This window comes from Colletotrichum destructivum, chromosome 2, assembly GCF_034447905.1.
Source record: "Colletotrichum destructivum chromosome 2, complete sequence".
Taxonomy (NCBI): Eukaryota; Fungi; Ascomycota; class Sordariomycetes; order Glomerellales; family Glomerellaceae; genus Colletotrichum; species Colletotrichum destructivum.
The window spans coordinates 4,878,332-4,902,785 of record NC_085897.1 but is presented as its reverse complement, the minus strand read 5'-3'; the positions used below and the strand labels follow the sequence as shown (position 1 = coordinate 4,902,785).

The window sequence follows — 24,454 nt, the reverse complement described above, 5'->3', positions numbered from 1 at the left end:
TCGACTCCAATGCCGCATCGTCGGCGGGTTCCTGGAGGGTCGGGCTGGAGATTAAGACAGCAGGTGGTCGAATCGTGGGGTCGGGAAGGATGGTGACTGGCTCGACGGCAGAGCAAACAAACATGGGTGTGGGGTTCCCGGGGGGTGTGGTTGAACAGCAGGAAACGTGGGCTTGGGACTATCGCGGCCCGCCGATGAAGGAGACGGCGGGAAGACGAGAGTGTTCAACTGTCAAGATAGACGGGAGGGCGATAGAGAGAAGAAACAAAACACATATAAACCACGGCGGATCGCCCGCCTTGGGATGAACTGCTTGATCATCAGTGCCAAGCCATCCGTTCACGACACCTCTCAGCTTTCATCCTTGTTCTCCTTCTCGCTCGAGTCCTCATCCCAGTCGTTCATACTAGTCAACCGTCACCATGAAGGTTACCGCCGTTCTGTTCATGCTCGCCGGCGCGGGCTTTGCTGCCCCCGTCCCGGAGCCGGTCGCCGAGCCGTTGCCGATGCCCACTCCCGTAAGTGCCGATAGATTTCCCTGGCGCCCCGTCCCTTGTTGAGACCCATTCCTACACGGACAATGCCCGACTAAGAAACTCGCTCCCAGCCCGGTATCCCCACCGCCGCGACGGCCAAGACGCAGCTTGCTGCCCTGACGGTGCGTGCGTGGACCAACACGGACACGTACAACCGCGACCTCTTCCCCCACTGGTCGACCGTCTCGGGCGCGTGCAACACTCGCGAGACTGTGCTCCAGCGTGACGGCACCGGCGTCGTGGTCAACTCTGCATGCGCTGCCACCAGCGGCACCTGGAAGAGCCCCTACGACGGCGCAACCTGGACCGCCGCCAGCGACGTTGACATTGATCACATGGTGCCTCTGAAGAACGCCTGGGTTGTGAGTCTCACTCTCCCCCGTCCGAGTTTGAAGTTTATTCGATGGCTACGCACATTCAAATGTGCGCTGTGCGCATCGGTTGTTACTTTACGGGACGTGAAGTGATTGTAGGGACGCAAGGCTAACATGGCATGACAGTCTGGTGCCGCATCGTGGACGACTGCCAAGCGCGAGCAGTTCGCCAACGACCTCACCCGCCCCCAGCTGTGGGCTGTTACCGACAGCGTCAACCAGTCCAAGAGCGACAAGAGCCCCGACTCGTGGAAGCCTCCTGTGACCAGCTTCTACTGCGTCTACGCTCGCAGCTGGGTGCAGGTCAAGAGCTACTGGGCCCTCAGCGTCACGTCGGCCGAGAAGACGGCCCTCACCTCGATGCTCAACACCTGCTAAAGGGATGGCGACTTTTTGAGATTTCGATCCGAGTGAGCGAGCGAGCGAGCAAGAGACGGGGCTTCTTGGGTGCACGAGTGTGTGTGTGCTCCTGGGCGGGTTTCGCATGCGTGATTTCGTCAGCGACAGAACCATGACGGGTTCTTTCTTTTCTTTTCTTTTCTTTTCTTTTTCAATGTTCATATTTCTTCTTTCGTTTTTCTACTTCCTGCTCGTAAGAGAAGGAACTTGACTTTTGAGACTATCGGGGATGGAACACGAAGGCGCCGAGGACGCGCTGGTTGGTCGCAGGACTGGCTCGCTTGGCGCCGCCACGAAGTCTACAGATGAATTGATGCAAGGGGCAACTGGGGACAAGATCATTGTTGCAAACGTTGTATTGTCGACGGGGCTGTGCTGCTTGTGCAACGGGCGACAAAGATGTAAGGCGTGGATGGTATTGCTACTTTAGCATCCGTTGTTAGTCCCAAGTCGCCACTGGGCTGGGGGCGAATCGGAGAGATGCAACTAAACAAAAGCAAACCAATTGAAAATACCGCTCGAGGATGGTGTTGAACAATGCGTTTCCCTGAACGACGGATATGGTCTTGGTGAATATGATTGGTGATGCAAGCAAATGGGGGTTCTTTTCTCCTCGCTTTGGCAGAGGAGTAATTTCGGTGCAGGTCGACCGGACGCGTCCTAGACTCCTATTCGCACAACACGAGACGGCCAACGGTCTTGGCACCTGGGCCAGCCCGATCTGTCGTATACTCCTGAAGCGTAGGGCTGGGCAAAGTGGACATGTGCTGATCAGATGGAGATCATCGTTGCCCGGCGCATAGGGGGAGGTCGCAGTCGACGTCGACGACAGTCAACAGAGGCAGCCAGCCAGCCAGCAGCAGTGCCGCCGCGTGCGACAGTCGCGGCTTACAGCGGACAGTCAGTCAGTGGGAAATTGCGGCCGAGAATGCCGAGACTTCGCTGGTGGGGAGACGAGACGCGGCAAGGCGTTCGCGAGTACGGCTTCATGTCGGTTTAAGCGTGAGACAATGATGAATGAAGATGCTGGCGGTGAACGAGGCAACGTTGGCGTCGTCGTTATGGAAGGGTAAAGAGGAAACGGCCGAGGGGGTCGTTGGAATCCTCGGCTGGTGGAATTCGTCAGGTGGAGGGAGGGGGAGAATGTGGCGATCCATCTGAGGGGATGGGGAGGCTGGGAGATGGTGTTGAGAATTTGAGCCGAGGACTGAAGGGGAGCTGGAACAGGAACAAGATGACGAAGGTGGTGTAAGACGGAAACGGCGCCAATCTGGACTGGACTGGACTCGACTCGACTCGACTTGGAACTGGAGCTGGAACTGGCTTTCTGTTCTGCCCTGGATGCAGGATATGCAGAAACAGAGAATTTGATGCCGGTGTGGCAAACGGTCCGATGGGTAGATAGAAAGAAGGAGAGAGACAGAGAGCGTGCCTCCAGATGGAGGGGGACTCATGGAGAGGCACGTACCGATGCTGGAGGAACCTACGGATTCCTAAGGTAGGTAGGAAAGAAGGGCCTGCCTGCAGCTGGGATACCTAATCTCCCGCTTGCAGCAGTCCAGTTGTCAATCGTGTTGAACCAGCTGGGTGGCGGTAAGCGAGATGCAAGGTACCTTCCCCCCAGTTTCTGCGTGGCGCTGTACCTTTGTCGCTTATGGACCCTGCGTTAGCGTGGCGCTCCCTCCTTCCTCCTTCCTTCCCTTCCCATCTTACTGCACACCCCGCCTTGCGCACCACCTCCTTCCCAGTCTCGCCTTTGCTGACTTCGCGCTTGACCTCCTCCTGCCAGTGCAAGTTGCTCTTGGCAAGCAGAAGGAGGGAATTAGTGAAGTTGGAATAGGAGGCAAGAACAGGAGGAGTAAGACAAGACGAGACGAGACGAGGCAATACTAATTATGCATCCATCCACCCATGTCATCTTGTGCTTACACAAGCGCCCTAGACAGCTAGCTTACAGGGAAGAAGAAAGGCAGAAATGAAGCAACGAAGCGACGGAGAAGCCAGCATCACAGCTGCCTGGACTCCATCCAGGGACTCTTGGGATTCCTTGGGATTTCTTGGGATAGGTCAGTCCAGCTACTTGATATTCTCCCCCACTCCATGTTGACATGTACAAAACCCCAGTGCAACCGCCGCCCGACGCAAAACAAACCGTTGACTGCCCGCTTTCGTCTCGTGTCTCGTGTCTCGTCCTCCGGTTCCTTATTCTTTTGATTTCAGTCTCTTCCATTTCGTCGCTCGCTGCCTTCGGCCACCAAAGGAAAGAGACCCGTTCACAGTTGACACACACACACATACACACACATACACACATACCATCCCTTCGAGGTTGACTCACCTTGTTCCAGAAACTCTCCAGCCTCTCGTTGCTTGTTGCCGCAAACCATACACGGGTAGCCAGCCAGCCTTTAGGCCTTTGGTCCGAGTCCTGCATCCACCATCCACCATCCACCCCCCCTTTCAACCTTCCTTGGTTTCTTCGTGCCTCCCCTGGTACGCTAATTGCCGGTTTCGTAGCCTCTAGCCTTCCCAAACATCTATATTTGGACCCTCCTCGTCCTCCTTCACTCTCTCCAGGAAGACGTCCGTGATTCTTCATCTCTTTTATAAAAACCACAACTCGACGTCGACATCGTCTCGGGCTGCAGTCTTTTCTACCTGTCGCTTCCTCACCCCAGTCTCACAAGGCAATCCGCATATTGCAACCACTTCTACAACCATCATCCTCATCTTCGTCAACCTAGAGATGATGAGATACGCTGCTTTGGCTCTGGCCACTGCTGGCCTGGCATCCGCCCAGACCTTTTCGCTTTGCAACCCCGTCAAGGGCGATGGTGAGCTAATGCCCATTTCCCGAACCTCCCCCCTACCTACCACTTACACGGGCCGGTCACTATCTCAAACTATAGCCCATGTTACTCAACAACACCACGATGCTAACATGCTTTTTCAGCCTGCCCTGCGAACCCGGCCTTTGGCGGCGAAGCCAGCTATGACTTCCGCACCTCCAAGAACATCGACGACCTGGAGTCCTTTTTCATCGTCGACGGCGGCGTCAAGTACAACCCTAAGGTCATGTCCTTCTCCCCTGATACGGGAGCTGAGATGACCATCTTCGAGGAGAGCAACGCTCCAACGCTCACCTCCAAGAACTACCTCTTCTTCGGCAAGGTAGAGGTCGAGCTTCAGGCCGCCCCGGGCCGCGGTATCGTCACCAGCATCGTCTTGCAGTCTGACGCCCTGGACGAGATCGACTGGGAGTTCGTCGGCGCCGATCAGACCCACGTCCAGACAAACTTCTACGCCCTCGGCATCAACGACTACACCCGCGCCCGCTACTACGAGGTGCCCTTCAACCCCATGACCTCGTTCCACACCTACACCATCGAGTGGACCAAGGAGTCCATCGTCTTCTCCATCGACGGCAAGGTCTACCGCACCGCCACCCCGGCCGAAGGCAACTACCCCCAGACCCCTATGCAGCTGAAGCTCGGCACCTGGGTCGGCGGAAAGGGCACTGCCCAAGGCACCATCGACTGGGCCGGCGGTCTTGCCGAATGGGAAAAGGCCCCGTTCGCCGGCCACTACCGCTCCCTCAAGGTCTGGGACTATGCTGGCGGCGATAAGGCCGGCGCCAAGCAGTACGAGTACAACAAGGGCTCCGACGGCACCTGGCAGAGCATCAATGTTGTTGGTGCCGGCGACAAGGCGAGCATCGGCGGCGTCGGCTCCAGCAACGGTGTCAAGGACGGCAAGCCCATCGGCGATAACAAGGCCGCCCAGTCCGACCTCCCCGTCTTCTCCAAGATCAACACCTCCGCCCCGGCCTCCACCACCGCCGCCCCCATCTCGTCGGTCGTCGCCAACACCACCATTATCACCAGCACTACACGTGCCAACAACGCCACCTTGTCGACCCTGACGAGACCTAGTTCAAGTGCCGGCTCCCCCACTGGCTCCGCCAACGCCCAGACGACTCTTCCCACCACCATCACCGGCGGCGCTCCCGCTCAGTCGAGCACCCCCGCCGCCGCCGCCGCCGCCGCCCCGGCTCTGCAGGCCAGCCTCTTCGTCGGCGGTCTCGCGGCTTTCTTTGCGGCCATGATTATTTAACTGGGATCGCTTTCTATGACTGGGCACCGCTAATTACTGCTTGTCCTCATTTGTACATAGGTTTTAGAAGGGGAGGGTGTTGGCATGTATGAACGTAGAATGTGTAAATTGGTCCTGAGGGGGAAAAGGCGCTGCTGCCGTGAAAGCCAGACGAATATTTTGTAATGCTGCACTAATAATACCACCTTCGATGTCACACTAGTCTGCTTTTACTAATTTGTTTCTTGAACCATCACATTCTGAGCGTTGGCAATGATGTTTCGTCCACCGTAGCATAGCCCGCCGGCTGCATGCGGCATTGTCACGCACCCTCAAGTGTTCCAGCCCCTGCCGCGTCGTCATCACGTAACACAGAGACTCTCGACGCGCTGGCAAAGACCTCCTTTTTCGTCTCCCCAAAGACGTCCAACGAAGGCTTCGTTGGCTTAGCGCCTACAGGTAGGTAGGTACCTTGCCCCTTGCAGCAGCAGCAGCCTGCCTTGCCTGTATTGCCTGCCTTTGACTTTCCTCACTTCTCCCACGCCCGCCTGGTTTCGTGTCCACACTCGGCCCCCCTCGCCCTTGTCGACTACGAGGACGACTCCGTGGCAAGAGTTATGAGTTATGAGTTATGTTGAAACACTACCCTGTAAAAGTAGGGGGAGGAGGACTATTAGCAAGGGATAATTCAAATCTAGGGTGTTGTTGTGAGGGTAAGCAACAAGATCAACGGAACGAAACCCAGAGCAAAAAAAAAGGCAAGGTGCGCAATTCATGTTGCTGCTATTTTGTTTTTTCCCTCTCTCTCTGACAGCGACGTATTACTATTTACACCTCATTAATCCACTACTTTACTCCATCTCCCAACCCTCCTTTTATTTCCCGACAAAAAGAGACCTTGCTGTCATCCATATCTAAGCAGTATGGCCGTCACAGCCGTTGACCATCGTTCCCTCCTCCAATCAAAACATCATCATCCAATAACGCATACTATGCCTCCCCCTAGCAAACCAAAACACCGAGACATCAGAAAGCTTTCTCACTCTCCCCTTCTCTCCCCCAGAGCATGCGGTCCTCTAAAGTCAAAGGTGACGAACAGCGGGGGCATTCTAAGAAAGGAGAGGAGGGAGTGGGGGTGGGGAGCTCGTCGATGAAAAAAAAGTCTGGGTATCAAACTAGGTAAGGTTTTGTACAAATGAAAGAGAGAGAAAAAAAAACTCCAAGAAAAAAGAAAAGGTTGAGAGAGAGAGCAGAGATGATGTACCAAGCAAACACCTCCAAAGATGCTCGTCCCCAAGCTCAAACTCCCAGAGTCCAATGTGGTCATATCGTCAGTCGTGTGCTCAGGTATTCTCCCCCGAGCACGAACCACTCGTTATTGTTTTTCCTGATTAGTTGCCCTCCTCTCCGCCCCGCCCCGTATCTTTTAACGTACGCATGTTGTCTACGCTCTGATCGATGTGTCTCGTTCGGCGTCAAACTCAATCTCTCCCTCGTCCAGTTCTCCTCTGGCCGCCCGGCGCGCCAGATCTCTCTCTGTGTAAATCTCGTTCTTGCGCGTACCCGCCTGCTGCAGGCAGTCGACGTACGTCCTGAACTTGACAATCTCCCGCAGGAGGTAGGCGCTCTTGCGCTCCCAGTTGGCCATGGCGCGGACGGCGTTGTTGCCGCGGGGCGTAAATGCAAGTAGCATCGGGCTGCGAAGCTGGTTATGTACCTGCAGCTCGTCTTCGATGCCCTTGACGTAAGCAAGGAGGCTGTCGAGCTGCTCCTCCTCAGGCAGGTTGCTGGGCCGCATACTCTGTGTCGGAGGCGCCCAGTCGGCGATGTGGATTCTGTCGCCGGGAAGCTTGTTGCCACGGCTGGCGGAACTGTACGGTCCTCCAGGCCCATGGTCGAGAGAGCCGGAGCGGAAGCTTGAAATGCTAGGTCGATTGTTGGCGGCGCTGCTTCCGGGTCGGGAGTTGGACCGCTGACGTCCTGGCGACGGGCCCACTGTTTGTTCATTGATGGCCGTGACGAGAGCGTTGTTGATGATGGCATCGCTCCATCCGTATTCGATGTTGCTGATACCGCCCACGAGCGGGTGCGTGCTCAGGCGAGCGCTCCAGTAGTTGGCCGTAGTGACGAACTCCTTGCTGATCTCCGGGGTCCCGACCTGGAACAGGTGAACCGCACCCGTTGGCAGACTCAGAGCCCATACGTGAGGCCGAGCTCTCGAGTAGCCGGGTGGCGGCAGCGTCGATGCCAGGGTCTGGCGGAGACTGAACGTACCTAGATTAGTAGCATTTTCCTGCCAGTTGCCGCCTCCGACGATGGCGGGACCCTTGGCCGCATGGCGGCCGCGGCTTTTGCGTGCCGCCGACTTGTTAGTGCCAAAGGAGAATATACTCATTTGGCCTCGTTGGATGACGGCGAAAACCTCGTTCCAGTGGCGGTCCTTGGCCTTCTTCTCGATACCGTCCAGGTGGTGCTTATGAATCACCATGCCCTCCTTTACCCAGGGAGGGCCGGCGAGCTCGAGGGACTCGTCCTCGAGCAGGTGAGCGGGCTTCAGTTCGTCACTCATGATGGACGGCTCCTTGCCGAGACCGGATTCATCATCACGGATGACGGCCTGGCTAAGGGCGTTGGCAAATCCGATGGACTGTTGATAGTCGCCTCCGCAGAATGACGAGCTGAGCGAATCCACAGACATCGAGGTCTGCGTTCGGCCCAGCGAGAGCTTGCTCCACGTGGCCGATGATACGGTAGGGCTCCAAACTGAATTTCCGTCCTCGAAGCTTGTTCTTGACGAAGAGAATCCCGGATTGCCCATACGAGGTCGTGACCTGCTCTTCGAATTCCATCTGGAAGAATTGGCACGGCCATTTTCAGCTATGCGTCCACGCATAGATGCCTGACTCTCAGACGGGGCCTTACTCAGAACGCTAGGCGTTCGCTTCAACATTCCCATGACGGAGAGGCTACTCTGCGGGTTCGGCGCGAGGTTCTTGGATGGATCGGCGCCGAATAGGGGCAATCGCTCGTCGCGGATCGAGGCATAGATGTCCTTGAGGACGATTTCGACCTGGTGTTCCCAGGCTCGCATCGAACCGTCAAACGGCGCCTTCACCAGGGGCCCGCATTCGTCATGGCAGTGGTCTCCGGACCCGTCTCCCTCGTGCCTCGGCGGAGGTCGGAATGACAATCGACGTGACGTGAACCGCTCCTCGATGGATGTTCTGGAATCGTCGGCTCCGAGAGCGCTGTTGGACTTGCCTGGCAGGATGGTCGGCCGCTCAAACGCATCGGGGACTGCCTCCGCCACCGCCTGGACGATGGTGGTCATGGTGTTCTTGACGAACTGGCTCCGCGTCATCTTTTGTTCGATGTCAGCCAGGTGCAAATCAGTGTTGAGCAGCATGATCGAATAGCAGATTGTGTGGATAACATCTGGTAGGCCGCGTTAGCTTGAGCTCGAACCCTATTTTAAAGCCGGAAGAGAGAGAAAGACGTACCGGATGCCTTGAATCCGTGGTTGGCGTTGCAATCACACCAACGCTTGGAAAAGGCAACCAAAATGCGATCCACCTGCTGCGTCTCGGCTCGGAAGACCAGACGTTGGCATATCAACCGGAGACTCTGCAAGATGCTCTTGTTGGTAAAGTCATAAAGGTCCATGTACGCTTGCAGAGTTCTCTGCCGGACGGGGCCCTCCTCGCCCATCCACGCAGCGGCCTTCTGCTTCTGGATAAAGTCCTCGTTACCGTCAAATATCTTTTTGGCCTTTTGGCGGTCATCTTCCGTCGGGTCTCCGACGACAAAGTCGGGCTCATCGAGGGGCTTGGAGCTCATGGACTCGAAGGTCCCGAGGACCTTGGGGCTGTTGTTGGCCGAGGCTTCGATCCTCACACTGGGGGTTCCACTTATCGCAGACTTGTATTCAGTCGTGGTCGATCCCGACGCCCTGCTGGCAGACCTAGTACCCTCAATCGGCAGGATTAGCGCTGGCCGATTGCCTTCGTCATCGGAGTCTGCCTGGGCGACGGCCAATCTGCCGTTGTTGTTCTTGTTCTTCCTGCCTCTGATGGTATCGTCGGTCCCGTCTGAAGCGCCTTTCCGCGAGGGAGACGAGTCTTTGATGATCTTCCTGCCAGATATCGACCCCTTCTCCCTTCTCGTCTTATTGCCCCGTCTCGACTCGGTGTCGGCTTCGTTGTCACTGCCATCAATGTCAAGGAAGGAGTTGTTCCTCTTTTCTGTCGACACGGGAGGCTCTGGAGGCGGGCGAGTGGGCGTGTCGGTACGGCGTTCGTATTCGGGCTGCGAGTCGTCATCGCCGTCACCGTCATCGTCACCACCACCGCCGCGCGAAGCAGACCGGACTTCACGTATGCGTGCATTGGGGCTCGGGTCGTAGTCGGGCGAGAAGGAGCGCGGCTGCTCCTCGGGTGCTTCGGTGCGCGAAGCCGGGGCGGAATCGGAGGCCATTTCAGGGTTGGCAGATTGTTGCACAGGGGCGGCGCCGGCGGAGTGAGGTGACAGAGGTGTGTTTGGCGTCACCGGGCTGCCTTTTAGGTATGGGTTCATGACCCTCCTCAGGCTGCTGATTGGGCTGGGTTCGGGTTTCGCAGAAAGCTTGTCCTTGGGGACGGACAGCTGAATTGGGGGAACCAAGGGGGGCATTGGAGGCTCGATGGGGGCGGCGGCGGGCATGGGAGGGACGTCGTCGGCGGACACGGACTTCTTCCTGCGACGGAAGAAGGAGCTCGGCTTCTTTTGCAGCACGTGATGATGGGAATGGGACGAAGACGTGTCCCGCGAGGGAGGGGCGGAGCCGGAGGACTTCATCTGGCTGGCAACGTGAAGAGATTTGTTCCCGGACCTCTGGTCAGCCGTATCGACAACAGATGTTGATGATGGTACGGATACGGCCGTGGAATTTTGCGTCTCGGGCTGATTGCTCGAGGCATTGTTTCTGGACGAGCCGAAGACTCGCCTGAAAAACCCCGGTTTTTCTTTTGTTTGCGACGGTGCTTGTGTCGGAACTTGAGCTCCGTGCACCGCCTCCTTTGTCTTGCCGTAGCCCACGTGTGGCGCGGGTGCGGAATCGATCTCGAACGCGGGGACGGAAGATGGTGCTGGCGAAGAGGAGGCGGCGGAGGCGGCGGCCGTCGACGGCGCAGGCACTGCTGGGACCGACATTGGCAACGGCGGCGGCGGCGCCTCGTGGTGAGGGTTGTTGGGATTGTTTTCCGCCTTGCGGTGGTGGTGGTTTGTCGAGGTGCTTTTGGCGGATCGGTTTGAGCGCTTGCGTTCGAGGGTGACGGGCGGCAGCGGTTCGATGGGCTCCACCGCAGGCAAGGGAACAGCGGCGGGCCCAGGAGACGGGGGGTAATTCGTGGCCGCCGGGGGCGTGACGGGCGGCATCATGCGTCGAGGCCCGCCAGGCACGGTAGGCGTCGGGGCCGCGTCGTAGTTGTCGGCGAAGAAGTTGTTGGAGAACTCTATGTGCCACGGGGCACCTCCGGCTTGCTGTTGCTGTTGCTGTTGTTGAGTGGTGGCCTGCAAGGCGGGCGGGCGGTGGCCGTAGTCGAAGCTCGAAGATCGACCACCAAAGCCCGACGCCCACCTCGTACTACTGAGGACCTGGGCGTAGCCGGCATCGATACTGTTGGAGCTGCTGCTTTTTGCGCTCCCCTTGCGTCCTCGGGAGTGCATGTGGCGCGAGGTGCCGGGTGTGCTTCGCAGCGGTTCGCGCATGCTGCTGATGCGATGCAGGCCGGGCTGGAAGTTGGAGCTGCTGTTGCTCCTCCGCCCTCGCGAGGATATCCTACTCGCGTCGTCGGCGTCAAAATCGGAGCTGTACGAGTACGAGTGGCCATTGGCACGGCCGCCTCGCACCGACCTAGAGAAGCCGTCGCCGTCGGTATCGTACTGGTACTGCTGGGGCGGCTCGTCGAGCATGTCTGGGGCGCCGTTGACGAACGGTCCGCCGATAGGACCGGCCATGGTGAATTGGTCGAGGGAAATCAGCATGTTGGCCATTAGGGAATCGCGTGTAACGTTCCGCGGGGACAGAGACAGGTCGTGGGAATCGCGCGGACGGGGCAGATCAGGGTTATCGTTTTCTTTGTTCGCCGACATGTCGAAGCTGTCGGGGGATTCGGGGGTATCTAGGAGGGAGTCGTCGGCATGACGGGAGAGAGCCGGGCCTCTTAATGCCCGGGAGCTCGACTTGCCCTTGGCGACGGACGAGGAGGAAGACGGCGGCGGCGGTCTGTTTCTGTTGCTTGGGGGCGTTTGGGGGACGGGGGGAGCGGCGGCAGCGGCAGCTGATTCTCGAGAGGCGACGGCGACGGCGGAGGGCCTGGTCGAAAAGGCGACGGGAGGGGAAGTGTCGATGTTGAGATCGGGACGGCGGCGACTGGACCGTCTCGGCGAGTCGGCGTACATGGTGAAGGAGGGGAGGGGGGCCGGATGGGAGGGTATCGTGGGGGTCCGAAAGGGTTTTCAAGTCATTTCCAGATTGCAACAATCCGACAGGCGTAGGCGCGGGCGCAGGCGCAGGTACAGGCTCATGTGCAAGCCAAGCAGGGTCGGCAGTAACGTCTCCCCCAAGTAGGCTAAGTGAAAAGTGCCGCTTGGGTATGCGTGGTGTGTGTGTTGTATTAGGAGCGCGTACGAAGTACAGTCGCTTCTTGGTTAGGAGAGGAGGGAGGGAGGGGGGTTCAGCCGAGATGGCCCAATGGAACGAGCAGCAAGCAAGCCCGTCCAATACGACGCCGGAGGGGGGCAGGCGGTCCAATCCAACCCAGTCTAATCCAGTCCAATCTAATCTAGTCCAACGACGAGATGGAAAGATTTCAGCGCAGCAGTCGAGCGTCGAGGACCTTTGACACTGGCGCTGGGGCTGAGAACGTTTCCGGGAGCGGCGCGTCGACGTCTAGTGTCTCGAACGGGCGTATCCGTAGCAGTAGCTACTACGATGCTACGACGGTACTGAGGAGCTATCCGTAGAACGAACAGGTACGGATACTCACTCAGCAGGAGAGTAGTAGTATGTATCCAGGCGTCGCAATGTCCACAAGGCCGGGATCGCGGTCGGCCTGGTCGCGGCCGGCTTTGTCTCTCTCTCAGTCACTCTCTCCCCACGCGAACGATTCCCAAGCGAGCGCAGATAATTTGGGGTCGAGATTGGAGACTTGGGTATGGTAGTAAGTAGTGCGAACAGTAGTCGCGCTCTCTCGGAGTCTCGAGTCTCCTTTTGGCCTCTTTGGGACGGACGACGTTGCAACGCAGGGGCGCCAACGATGCTTTCCGGTCTCCTTTTGGCTTTTTTTCTGCTCGAATTGCTTTTTTTCTGCTTCTGCTTCTCGCCGTTTTGCTGTCTTTGGCATGGGCAAGTGGGCAATGTCAAGGACCAGGAGGTGCTCGTCGCGAGCGACAGGCCGACAATGGGCGCGGGAAGGTTTATTATGTACTAGTATTCGTACCGATGTGGGTAGGCGAAGCCTCGAGTGGTGGTTGGTAATTGGTGTGATGCTCCGAATAAGGCGATGGATGTTACCCTCAATCTTCCCCTGACCTAGGAACTTTGCCAGGCCCGTATGGGTTGTGGTGGCAGTGGAAGTGGGCGTGAGAGTGGAAGTGGAAGTGGGAAAGTTGGCGATGGTCGATGGCCGACGGCGATAATTGTCCGAGGGTGTGTGTGTGTGTGCGTGTGCGTGTGCGGTTTTCTGGGCGACAGGGAGCGATGCAAGGTAAAGGAAGTCAAAGAAGCAATGGTGTATTATTAGACCAAGGTGTAAGAAGATGCATGTTCGTCCAGTCTATGTGCGTTGGCGCAGCATGCCAGGGTTGGTGGTCTGGTTGGCAGTGAAGCACAAGCAGTCGGAGAAGAGGGATTGCTCAGTTGATGTTGGTAGACAGACACACAGACAGGCAGTCAATACACGGAAACAGAGAGACAGAGAGACTGACTGACTGACGGAGTGACTGACAGACAGACGGGCAGACGGGCAGACGCGTGGAACGAAGGAAGAACTGCATCTGGATCCAACAAGGTCGAGGTAAGCTAATAAGCTAAGCTACTAGGTACCTACGATAGGCAAGACAAGCGCAAGGCAAGTAAAGAAAGTGAGGGAAGGAAGACTGAAGGTCGGGATAGAATAGGTCAAGGTTATGGTCTTGGTATGGATGGATACGGGTACCTTGCACCTTTGGTTCCTGGAAAGGAGCAGGGGGAGGAGGAGGAAGTGACAGGGGGTAAGGTGGATGTCGATATGGGGAATCGAATCGATTGCCATGACAATCATGTGCTACAGTCTACAGGCAGTTAGTCTTTTGCAGGTGAGAAATGGCCGGTTGATACAGGTTGATACAGAGTACGCTGTACTGTCCAATGCAGTCCGTCGTCTTCTGTCAATGTCAAAGTCGGTCTCAGTCCCATTTTGAAGTCTCAGTCTCGGTCTGTAGGCCACCAACGGCGCCCATCACAACCGCATGCAGCACGGCGTCCGTCTGTCGATACGAGACACGCAGAAACCCAGCGCGCGAGACCACCAGCTAAAGTGTGACCGCTGACAGCTTCGCACTTTGGAACTTGTAACGCCTGTCCCTGTCATGTCCGGCTCCGAGGGACAAGAAACACCAGACGAGACGACAACAATAATAACGGCCAAGACATAATGCAAGCAAAGCAAAGCACAGACGCCAATACCGGTGGGAGGCGACCCGACAACGAGGACGACGACGACGACGACGACGACGACACACCCATGGGTATCTATTGGATCGAGATGATGATTGATACCTGGCTCCAACGTTACAACCCGCGGAGAACGAACGATCAAAGTGAAGGGGAAGAAACGCTCAGAAGAGACTACGGATACAGAGTACGGATGCAGTACATGACCCTCCTCTTCTAGACGAGACTATCGTTCTTTCCTCCACCGCCCAAATTTCGACGTGCACCCGCCCCGACTCGCCAGGGTTCCCGTCCCTCGTCTACCCACTAAGGTACCTGCCTATCTACTTTGGACTTCTCCCACCTTCTGTCTCCACATCAGTACGTACCGATTTCCAGGTACATGCCAAAGAATCGACAGCAGTGAGCAGGGAAAGGCGAAGGAAAGAAGGGTCCAGTCAGCTACCTACCTGTCATCGTGTGGTAGCAACAGACCGCCCCTGGCGACATGTGGTCAGAAGCCTGCCACCCTGTTATTTCTTTGTCCTAGTGCTTGCCGCCCTCGACAGTCATTCAGGCAGTCTCCCCCAAAAGAGGACAGAAGGTGCGAAGAGTCTCCACCGCGCCTGCAGGGTTTCCCCCTTTTTCCTGCCTGTCAGTTTTCCTTTTTTTTCCTTCCTTTTTTCTTTTTTTTTCTTCTTCTATTTTTCTACCTTTTTCTTCTCATTTTTCTCTCATTTCGAGGGCAGATTACCCGTTTCTTCTTGCTGCTATCCCTCGACCCAAACAAAACCCAATATTTGTCGTCATTTCCCTTTCGGCGACACCTTTCGGCGACATCACCGATGGTTGGGTTTGTCCGGTCTAGTCTGGCCTGGTCTGGTCTGCACCTCATCTCATCACCACCAACCAACGACTGACTCGTTGACATCCCATCCCCGATATCGTCTTGCTGCACACTGACTAGCTGATTGCCGCAACTGCTGCCATGTCGCGCTCACCACAGGACACCACGGATATCGACCAGTAAATGAAGAACAATGGACGGGAGGAGGCAGGAGGCCTTGTGAGACACCAGACACCAGACATACTCGCTACTGACTGCTCACACCACCCCATCCTTTCCTACAAGTAAAAAAGATACAAGAGGGGCAGGGCTGCAGGGGTAATGCAAGATGCAGCCACTTCACCACAGCTCATACCCCAAAGTAGAAGTCAGCTCCAAGGGACCCCCCAGAACATTGGCCGGGTGTGCCCCTCGGTCTCGTCAAGGATAGCGCCCACTGCGCGAGCAGGGGGAAAGACTGCTGAGCAAAGGCGAAAGTGTCAAAGGGCGATGCCACTATCTGGCTCTATCACACACTCTCTCTCCCTGTCTCTCTGTGTCAATGTTTGTCAGTCAAGCTGAACAACGACCCGTCTTGAGTGCTTGAGTGCTTGGGTTGCTTGGTCAATGTTGGTCCGGCTGCCAACTCGCCCTCTTTTCTCCTCTTCGGTGCCTGGCTGGTACATCACGGCTACAGTTCCGAAGACGATAGCGGCTCCGAATACCCAAGATACGAAGGAAGTACCGACTGTCATGCCATGTTCATGCCATGCTTCCAGAAGAATGCCCCGAGGCTCACCGGCCTACGGGTACGCGCCTGCTGCACGACCAACAGATGCGACCCTTCTTCCCGTCATCTGTCCTGCTCTCTTACCCGAAGCCAGCCCTCCCCTTCCCCTTCCCCTTCCCTTCCCCTTCCCCTTCCCCTTCCCTTCCCCTTCCCTTCCCTCTTCCCCGCGAGCGTCCGGGTCGCGGCGCAAGGCGTACCCCGTCCAGCAACCCGTCTTGTTCTCCAGCTATGAACGTCGCAAGTCCGGCCTCCTCGCTGTCCGTCTCGTCGACGCATGCTCCTTGTTCAATTCTCGGCCCTCAAATAGTTCTTCGGCTTCCCTCCGTGCCTCTATCTGTCACTCCATTACGGCCAGCCTACCGCGCGCGCGCTCTCTCCGCATGCGCCCACTAATTTGCGCCCACATGGAAGCACATCCACGCGTCCATGCAGCCGGCCATGGTTTCCCCTGAGGTGATGCAGACGGACACCAGCTTTCTAGCATACAGAGGCCCGTGCCATGCCTCGGAGTACGCCACCAGTCCCTCCTCGTTCGCACTCGGACGGGCCTGCATTGCTGTAAGCTGTTGTGAGCCTTGGAGCGGGTGTTTGTAGGATTGCAGGACGGCATGGGGGACATTCATTGTTGGTGATGTACTTGGGGCTTTGCCTCCTCAGAACACCGCCGCCCTGGATGGATGGTTTTCATGTTCTATGTCCGACAGCGCTTCCATGCAGCCCCCCTCCCCCGGGAACCAAGCAAGAACCTAGAGATTTCCCATCTGCCGTCTTCCCCAGAAACCTCCAGATATCCATCCATCCGCGCTTCCGACATTACTGGCCCCCAAAGTGCCGACAAGAAAACGAGTGGCCATTCATTGTTCGTTTGGGGACTCTGCAACACGCACCACCAGTGCGCTTGACGGCAGACTGATCTCGGATGGGTTCTGGTCGTAACCTCTGCCTAAGGTAATCGCCTCATTCAACATCCCACGCCCTACGCTGCAACACGCCGCCCTGATGGGCTGCTGTCGTGGCACCTCTCCCGGCAGTTTGCCTTCGTGCCTGTCCTGTTGCAGTATCAATCCAACGGCCGCCCTCCCTCTAATTTGCTCACGGGTTGCACATCTCATCTTCGCTCCCACTGACCAACAGTTCCCCCCCGTTCCAGAAAAGGCGGGCTCGGCCCCTATTCCCACTTCCATGCAAGTTGGCCCGTCTAGCGACTCAATCTCCAACACCGGCGGCCCCCATTCTGATCCCCGAGTCCCTCTTTGCACTAAACTGACAAAACCTAAAACACACCGACAGACCTTCCATGTCGCCCACGCTCCCTCCGTCATTCCATTCGACAGCAAGCATCCCAATCGCCCCAAATCCCCGTGTCAAAGCGCAAATCGTTGACGCTCCACAGTCAGCATGACGAAAACTCCTTCGGATCCCGCAGCCGCCTCCTCCTCCAAGGGACAAGCCATCTATCGCCTCTCCGCCGCCGCCGGCTCGGCATTGCGACTTCACGAATACGTCTCCGCTACCGTTTCTTGGCGTATCAAGTCTTGGTCAGAGCATTCCCATGATCTGCTCTGCGTGTCATGCCTGGTCTGGTCGCGACCGAGTTGCACGCCATCTTCATATCGACCACGCCATCTTGTTTCGTCAGACGGCGCCTGTGTGGCTTTCGGCGTCATAACCGAGGAGCAGCGTTTCGATCTCCCAGCTTTGACAATCCTTCGAGGGTGAGGATGAACCGGCGCCCGTCGATCAGCAGATCTCTGACCACATCACCCATTGCGCGGGATTCCATTTCTGCTTTGCGAGTCGTGCCGTGCCCTCCCTAATCCCTCGGCCACTCGTCTCTCCGTGACACGCCCCGAAACCACGCGGGATGTTGCCATGGCCGTCAATCTCGTCTCCGCACGTCCTTGGTTCGTCGATGCAAGGTCCATCCTAACTTTGCTCCTTAAACTCAGCCACAGGTTGGATTCTATTCTCCCGCGCAGCAACAGCGTGCAGAACAACCACACCGCTCACTTTCTTTCGTTCTGTGTGGTCAACTGCAGCTCAGTGCCGCATTCCTCATGTAGCCACGCTCTGGAATCGTCGTGGCCACAGACGACGAGTGAGGTCTTTCTTCTTTTGCCTCACCGCTGGATTGACCGCTCTCCGTGTCTCAAGCTCATCTTACAGAGCTTGTCTCTCGCCCGACTGAGGTTGGCCGCTGCACCTGTCAGGTGCTGTCAGGTGGACGGTCGTCTTCATGGCTAGGTGTCACCACACAAGGAATTTGACGGGCCATTGTGTCACAACGAAACCTGGTGGCGGGCTCGCGGGCGGCGTTACTCTCTGCCTCCGGGGACGGGGCAACCCGATTTCGCCTGGCCCATTGCAAGACGCGAAGCTACGCCATCATTGAGCTTCTATTTTGTTATCATCCGTGAGGCTGCGGCTGTGTCACCTGCCGCGAGTAACATGACCTTTCGAGAGACATGTATGGATGCCGTGAGGTGAGACCTTCACGATTGGAGTCTTCCTCAGTTGCCGGCACGACGACATATTCCTCTGTGGAGTCAATTGTTTGGTGTTAGCTCATGGTGCGCCCCCCGCCCCCTATCCACATACCAAGTGACATGAACAGGTCGGTTACATAGACTTGGACGAGGCCGGTCGAGGGCATGTGTCGACCCTTGGCTGTAAAGACGGCGCGGTTTCTCCTTTCTAGTCCCCCGGAATTCTGACTGTCAACTCAGGATAGCCGGCTCGTGTCTTGCTTGCCGCCAATGCCCTCCCCCTCGAAAGCACAGCCCTTGGGTTAAATAGACCAGACGGATAAGACAGACAGGCAGCCGCACTTGCCCAGCTTTATGGTGGTGAATCGTTGGCAATATACGCAAGATCGCCAAGGGGGCCTTGAACTAGTTGATGTTATGCATAGATGTGTATAGCCATGAACGAAGAGGTATTGGGTGTTATGGCCAAGAGACGAGGTCTGAACCACCGACACAGCCGCCTACCTAAAGAGCAACCGCTACGGATTTGAAGAACGAAAGACGGCGACGCCGTGAAGAACCGCAACCAAAAAGCGAAGAAGACGTGCAGGCAAAGTGGAAAGTAGATAAGAGGCATGTGAGAAGCTGCTATATTCGGGCCAAAGGGAATGAGGCCTGGCCACCGAGTAATTTATCTTCTCCAATCTGATCCTGATGTAGCAACAAATTGTGACCAGCTGTTGATCTTCCGTGATTTCACTGCTGGATATTCTGCGTATTTCATCTTTGGTGGTCGCTCTATCTTCAGCTTCAGTGATGACTGGTGGTTATACCTATGAAATCTGCAGTATAACTTACTACTACTTAGTGAGAAACGAAAGACTTGAGCTGCGATGGAACACGAGCCATTGGATAGTCTGAACTTCTTGAGCGAGGGATACAAGGCGCAAATTATCATGTAGTTAACGGCGTCGGTTTTGCTACAGGTTTTGAGCTATGTACATTTGAAGCGATCATTTGGTATCAAGCCTTCTCCTCCTCCTCCTTCTCCTCGCTCTCCACCTTCTGGCCATAAACGACGTGGTAATTTAGGTGAGCGTGAAAGACCCCAGACTTCATTTCTTTGCGGACCTGGGCGAGCAGCACTTGGACGTCCTCGGTCGTCCACCCCAGCACCGAACAGAACGGCTTCAGCGTGAAGGCCTCGAGGCCGTCCAACAGTTGTATCAGGTTCATCATTCCAATGTCCTTGTAGTGGGGTTCCTTGGCCCAGGGCCCGATGGGGATCTTGTAGTGCTTGTGCACGATGTTCCGGAAGCCGGCCTCCTTGACCCAGTTGTACAGCTTGGGGCCCGGGTTGAAGTCCCGGCCGATCATGTCGGCAATCTCGTTGCCCTTCTTCTCCCACTTCATCGTCTCGTGGTTGTCCGTCAGCGATCCGTCGTCCGAGTCAAACAGGAGACTGTAGTCCTGGAACTCGGCCCAGCCGTTGGCGTTCAAGGTCGTGTAGATGTTGCGCACGAGCTTCGGCCAGTCGGCGATGGACAAGGCGAGGTATCTCGAAAAGATAAAGTCGTACTTGGCATCCCCGACCCACGAGCTCTCGGCGTCGTCGATCTCGAATTTGACGTTTGGCGGCACGAAGGCCGGCTGGATGGCGCTCAAGTCGATCCCGACGACCTCGGCGTTGGGGAACTCGTCGCCGACTTCGATCGCCCAAATGCCCGTGCCCGTGCCGACATCCAGAATGCGGTGGGTCTTGTCCTGTTCGACAGGGGCCAGGAAGAGTTTGCCAATCGTCCTGGCTATCAGCGAGTGGTTGAGGTCGAGCCGGTCCATCTCCCTCTCGTCGTTGGGGAACTGGTAGGAGCCGGCCCGGTAGGCGTGGTACCGGCGGCCGTACTCCTCCGGGTAGTCCACGACGCTCGAGGTCAGGGACGCCGAGTACGAGGAGATCCTGTCGTCCATCGCGGAGGCATCGTCGGCCACGTCCCCCTCGTCAACCTCGATTGAGGCCGGAGCAGCCGAGACTCCATCTGGGTTCGGCGGTGGCGCCGGAGGTTGACTCATGGTCGGTTGCGTCGTGAGACTTGTGTTGGCTTCAGACGTGATGTCGGATGTGAACAAGGGAGGACGGATTGAAGTCGGATTCTAAGCAGCCGAGTTGCCAGAAAAGAGTTTCCGAAGACAAAACGTTGCAGAGAGCTCGTAGTTTTAAACACCATGACAGCTTCCTCTTTGGATCAACCCCTCTCCTTGGCGGCCCATTGATCGTTGGCATTGTTGGTGCAGATGCTGTTGGTGCAGATGCTGTTGGTGCAGGTGCTGTTGGTTGATGTGATAACTGACATTGAGCCTACCATACGTATGTTGACGACCAATAACAGACTCTGACACAACTCCCCACATGGGCGCACCCCTGTTTAGTTTATGTGATATTGACAAGACTCCTCTTAAAGATAACCCCCCTGACGTTGATTGCTACATAAAGCCTTTGCTTTACTTCTCACTTCCCGTGCAAGCATGGGCGAGCTGTCGTATGATGATGGCCTTGTTCTTATGTAGATACGTGTGGATATATCCCATTCCTCATCCAGATGTTGAGTCCGATCTTGGCGCCATGTTGCAGCGGCAGACCAGCATGGAGAGTGTCCTCGTGCAGCGACCCGTCTTCCCGCAAGTTCTTCCAGAATATGGCGTTCCCGGCTCTCGGCGGAAATGTAAGCCTCTTCTCCGCGCAATCGACGAACTCACACCACCTGGGGTCCTCCGAAGCCCAGTCGATCGCAATTTGGGGGAACTGCGTGCCGCAGTGCGTCCCACAGCTGTCCTCCAGTATCACAAACATGGTTGACAGCCTCTCCGTCGCGTTTTCGGACCCGTTTTCTTTCCCAAGTGGCGGCGGCTTGGTGGACAACACATCATAGTGTGGCATGTACTCCTGGCCAGAGACGTACTTCGTAGCTTGGATGTTTTCGAAATGGTTCGTGGGCGCGAAACCCTGGAACTGCGCCGCGCGGGCTATCACGGACTTGACGATATCATCCTTTCCGGGTAGGAAGGCCGACGAACTCCGGCGCGTAAACGATGTCTTATCCAATTTCTCATTGTTTTCATCCACAACTTTGGAAGGGACATATCTTTCCTGTCTGTGTAGAAAATGGTGAGCAACCTTAACAATACGGCGGAGACATCTGTGAGGGAGAGACAGAGAAGGGGTAGAAAGCAAGGGAAAGAAGGAGAGCAGGAGAAAGAGAAGGGGAGAGAGGAAAAGAGAGAGTGTGTGTGTAAGAAGAGTAGCGTTAGATAGGGCCGTCGCCGAGACGGCATGCAGCCCGGAGGTTGACTACATCGTGATCACTAACATATCAAGGCGCACTTACGCTACTTGTTTCAAGTATTTGACTTCGCTTGCGGACAGAAAGTCCTCAAGATAAATGATGAGGGGGTCGTATGACACGATCGTGGTTGTGAGTTGGGTTCCCGGCACGTCGAACAGAGAGAGCCCAGAAGCCAGATAGACTGCCAAAGGAACGGCCACGAGCGCAATCCATATCAGTGACAGGTTTCCGTAACCCAATGTCCGTCCCCTATCATTTTCTTTCTTTGCCTGCTCTGTGTTCATGATGCTCGGGGAAGTCGGATTCAGAAGCTGGGGCTGATTGTCTCCCGTGTTGGCCGCAGACGACGAGGTAAACTGGGCAGCACCTAGAGCCTCAAAACTTAGCAACACTTGTCTCCACTTGGACGGATCCAGATGACATCCTGCCACGGGTAATCCAACAACTTCACTGGGAGGGGGTTTCTGATATACCCACTGACTCAGAAGGATAGCTGTGGAGTCTGGTGGACTCTGAACTCAAAATCGACTTACCCTGCACGTACTGTGTCATGCATCGACATGATAGTTGCTGCCGACTTTAGGTTTGACGGCAATCAAGGTCGGAAACTGTTCTGGAAGTTTGTCGACTGCGGATCGCGGCCTAAGCAACGTAAAGACATGCAATAGTCATGGATTACATTGCCGTTAGATCCGGATTCTCACTGCCTTTTGCTTCGAATTTCCAAAAGCTCATCACAATTACAAGCCGATCAGAGCACAAGTTGGGACAGGACAGCTGGGCAGAAGGAGAACCTTTTGTCCAGCTGCAGGTTTTCTTTACAAGATAGATGCCTATACTACCCAGGTCTTGCGCTGGTTTCAAATTTTGTAGGTACATGTATCCCCATGCGACGTTATACAAGAGAGAAAGAGACGGAGTTAACAGTAAATTTTATCGAGATTGTCGCGGACAGGCTGACCCGATTTGTACTCGCACTGCAAAGTCAAATATTCCTGCGTAGACAATAGTATCCGGCGAAGAAGCTCCCTGCCAGGTATCTTCTGTCTACTCCCACACTTACCCCCCCTTCAAGGTTAGGTTCAGTTGATGTTTGTAGTACTTCTAGCAGCCTGCTGACCTGTTGGTACATTTCTCCTCGCTAGATGTGTTGTGATTCTACAATTCATAAGGTTATATGCGGGGGTAGACACAACAAGGGGCGTTTACTACCCCTCATACCTTGTACACATCCACCCACACCCCTTGACTTCGAAATGTTTCCAGTGTAGAGCAGCTGACAGCCAATGCCAGACTAGAATATGAAAAGTTGTATACGTAGGGGTGGCATGTAATGCGGAGTAAGGACGGAGCAGCAGCTGGGATGGAGCCATCGTGCGTTTGATAGGGAAACTCTCTCGCCGGCTCTCTTGCCCTGAGAGTTGCAAGATAGTCATGCACGGCGAATGACACCAATGCGGACATAAAACATTGCCGCAAGGCCGCAAGACCGTATACCCAAAGTTAAACATTCTTGCGTATGCATCTCCACACATGAAAGTCTCCCAGTTGGTAAAATAGGCTGGAAAATCGCAGATCTAAGACGGGTCGGGTGAAGCAGTAGCCCGAATGGCCGGTCCGGCAGGGATCTAGTGCACACGAATATCGCCGGTCCCGCCTCTCATTCCTGGAAGCCCGGTTCTAAATCTCTCGCCGAAAACCTACAATAAGAGTCATTTATGACCAATGACCTCTGCCGGTACCTCGAGCGGTTACCGTTTGACCGAGTACTTAACCCAAGGCTTTTGACCCCTTGGCTTTGGAAATCTGGCATCTTCTATCCCGTCATCAAAGAGATATCTACACACTCACCATACTATCAGAAAGATCCAACGCGCAGAAATAGCCTAGCATGAAGATTATTGCTTTCGTCGCTCTTGCTTTCGCTACCTTGGCGGTTGCTGTGCCTAACAAGGAGGTTAGTCCCAACGGTGTCATTTTGTTAAACCCGTTTATTATGCCGTAGTTCTAACGTCCCCCCCCCCCCCCCCAAGCCTGTGGCCAATGTCGAGGCCAGAAACCCGAGGTCGGGTCCGTCTGACCCTTGCAGGGTAAGTTTCCATTACAAAATCCGGGTGGATGAGCTTTAATTAATGTTCGAGTAGGAGCCTGGCCACTGTTAGGCGTAGTCAGCACGCCCATCTCGAGCTCCGTATGTCGGTATAGAGCCTATATGGATATTGGGGACCGGATGGATTAGGAGGACATGGGGCCGAACAACAGCTCCAGGCCCAGATCCTGTGAGACCCGCAGCAGATCTCCGCCACCTGCTGCCACCAGCCCTTGTGAATAGCTTCCTTCTTTTCGCTCAGACAGCAACAATATAGAGACTGTTGCCGATAATGACTCTTGCTTTCTCCCCCAGCCGAAAGGCCATCCTCGGTGCCAACCACTACCGTAGGAAATAAATTATAAATTGTAGTTAATCCTTTTAAGATCTATCTTATATGAAAGTTTAAAGTATCTATTAGTAGGAAAATCATTTTCATAGGAAATGGCGGCAGGTTATGGGGAAGTGTGGGCAAGATGACATTGCCCCTTAAAACACAGGGCTAAAGGGGCAGGGGACTATGCAAACGTAAGCCTGTATCGCGTAGCATTGCACCAGATTTGCTTCACATCACGCAACCCAGCCCGGCATGTCCCGTTCAAAAACTACAACTAACTACCTCCCCCTCCTACCATCTGTATGTACAATGCCCTCCCTGAACGGTTCGAACACTTCTACTTCCCCAGTAGCCCTAGATTCTACCTGTGTAAGCTGCAAGTCTCTAGTTTCCTACATCGCAGCTGCAGAAAAGACAATCTTGCACATAAATAAGATTGTCAGTCCCTGAATGGCTAGATGGCATTATATACGAACAGACGCAAAGGCACACGCTAACAGTCATTCAGGGTCGGTATTACAAACCCTAACGTGT

General features: G+C 55.6%; 5 protein-coding genes across 5 annotated transcripts; 2 read left to right on the top strand and 3 right to left on the bottom strand.

Annotated features, from left to right (window-relative positions):
- Positions 1-422: 422 nt before the first annotated feature.
- On the top strand, positions 423-1,505 carry CDEST_03693 (uncharacterized protein; the record flags this gene model as incomplete). Its single annotated transcript, XM_062919852.1, has 3 exons — positions 423-518; positions 608-898; positions 1,037-1,505. 3 exons carry the CDS (start codon positions 423-425, stop codon positions 1,286-1,288), a joined length of 639 nt encoding a protein of 212 aa, XP_062775903.1. The 3' UTR covers positions 1,289-1,505.
- A 2,332-nt stretch (positions 1,506-3,837) lies between these two features.
- CDEST_03692 (Putative glycoside hydrolase family 16, concanavalin A-like lectin/glucanase domain superfamily) lies at positions 3,838-5,422 on the top strand (the record flags this gene model as incomplete). Its single annotated transcript, XM_062919851.1, has 2 exons — positions 3,838-4,143; positions 4,263-5,422. Exons 1-2 carry the CDS (start codon positions 4,056-4,058, stop codon positions 5,420-5,422), a joined length of 1,248 nt encoding a protein of 415 aa, XP_062775902.1. The 5' UTR covers positions 3,838-4,055.
- A 762-nt stretch (positions 5,423-6,184) lies between these two features.
- CDEST_03691 (Putative Sec7 domain, PH-like domain superfamily, sec7 domain superfamily, pleckstrin domain 9) lies at positions 6,185-12,043 on the bottom strand. The gene is made up of 2 exons (XM_062919850.1): positions 8,902-12,043; positions 6,185-8,836 (listed from the first exon to the last, which is right to left on the bottom strand). Exons 1-2 carry the CDS (start codon positions 11,837-11,839, stop codon positions 6,846-6,848), a joined length of 4,929 nt encoding a protein of 1,642 aa, XP_062775901.1. The 5' UTR covers positions 11,840-12,043; the 3' UTR covers positions 6,185-6,845.
- Positions 12,044-19,176: 7,133 nt separating this feature from the next.
- Positions 19,177-20,304, bottom strand: CDEST_03690 (Putative S-adenosyl-L-methionine-dependent methyltransferase superfamily; the record flags this gene model as incomplete). Its single annotated transcript, XM_062919849.1, has 1 exon — positions 19,177-20,304. Exon 1 carries the CDS (start codon positions 20,221-20,223, stop codon positions 19,177-19,179), a length of 1,047 nt encoding a protein of 348 aa, XP_062775900.1. The 5' UTR covers positions 20,224-20,304.
- Positions 20,305-20,710: 406 nt separating this feature from the next.
- On the bottom strand, positions 20,711-21,778 carry CDEST_03689 (Putative prolyl 4-hydroxylase, alpha subunit; the record flags this gene model as incomplete). The annotated part of the gene is made up of 2 exons (XM_062919848.1): positions 20,711-21,302; positions 21,537-21,778. 2 exons carry the CDS (start codon positions 21,776-21,778, stop codon positions 20,711-20,713), a joined length of 834 nt encoding a protein of 277 aa, XP_062775899.1.
- Between the last annotated feature and the right edge of the window lie 2,676 nt (positions 21,779-24,454).

Coding starts and splice junctions, on each gene's coding strand:
- CDEST_03691 (XM_062919850.1), bottom strand. CDS start 11,839: ATGTACGCCGACTCGCCGAGACGGTCCAGTCGCCGCCGTCCCGATCTC. Junction 8,837..8,901: donor CCACGGATTCAAGGCATCCG/GTACGTCTTTCT, acceptor GCGGCCTACCAG/ATGTTATCCACACAATCTGC.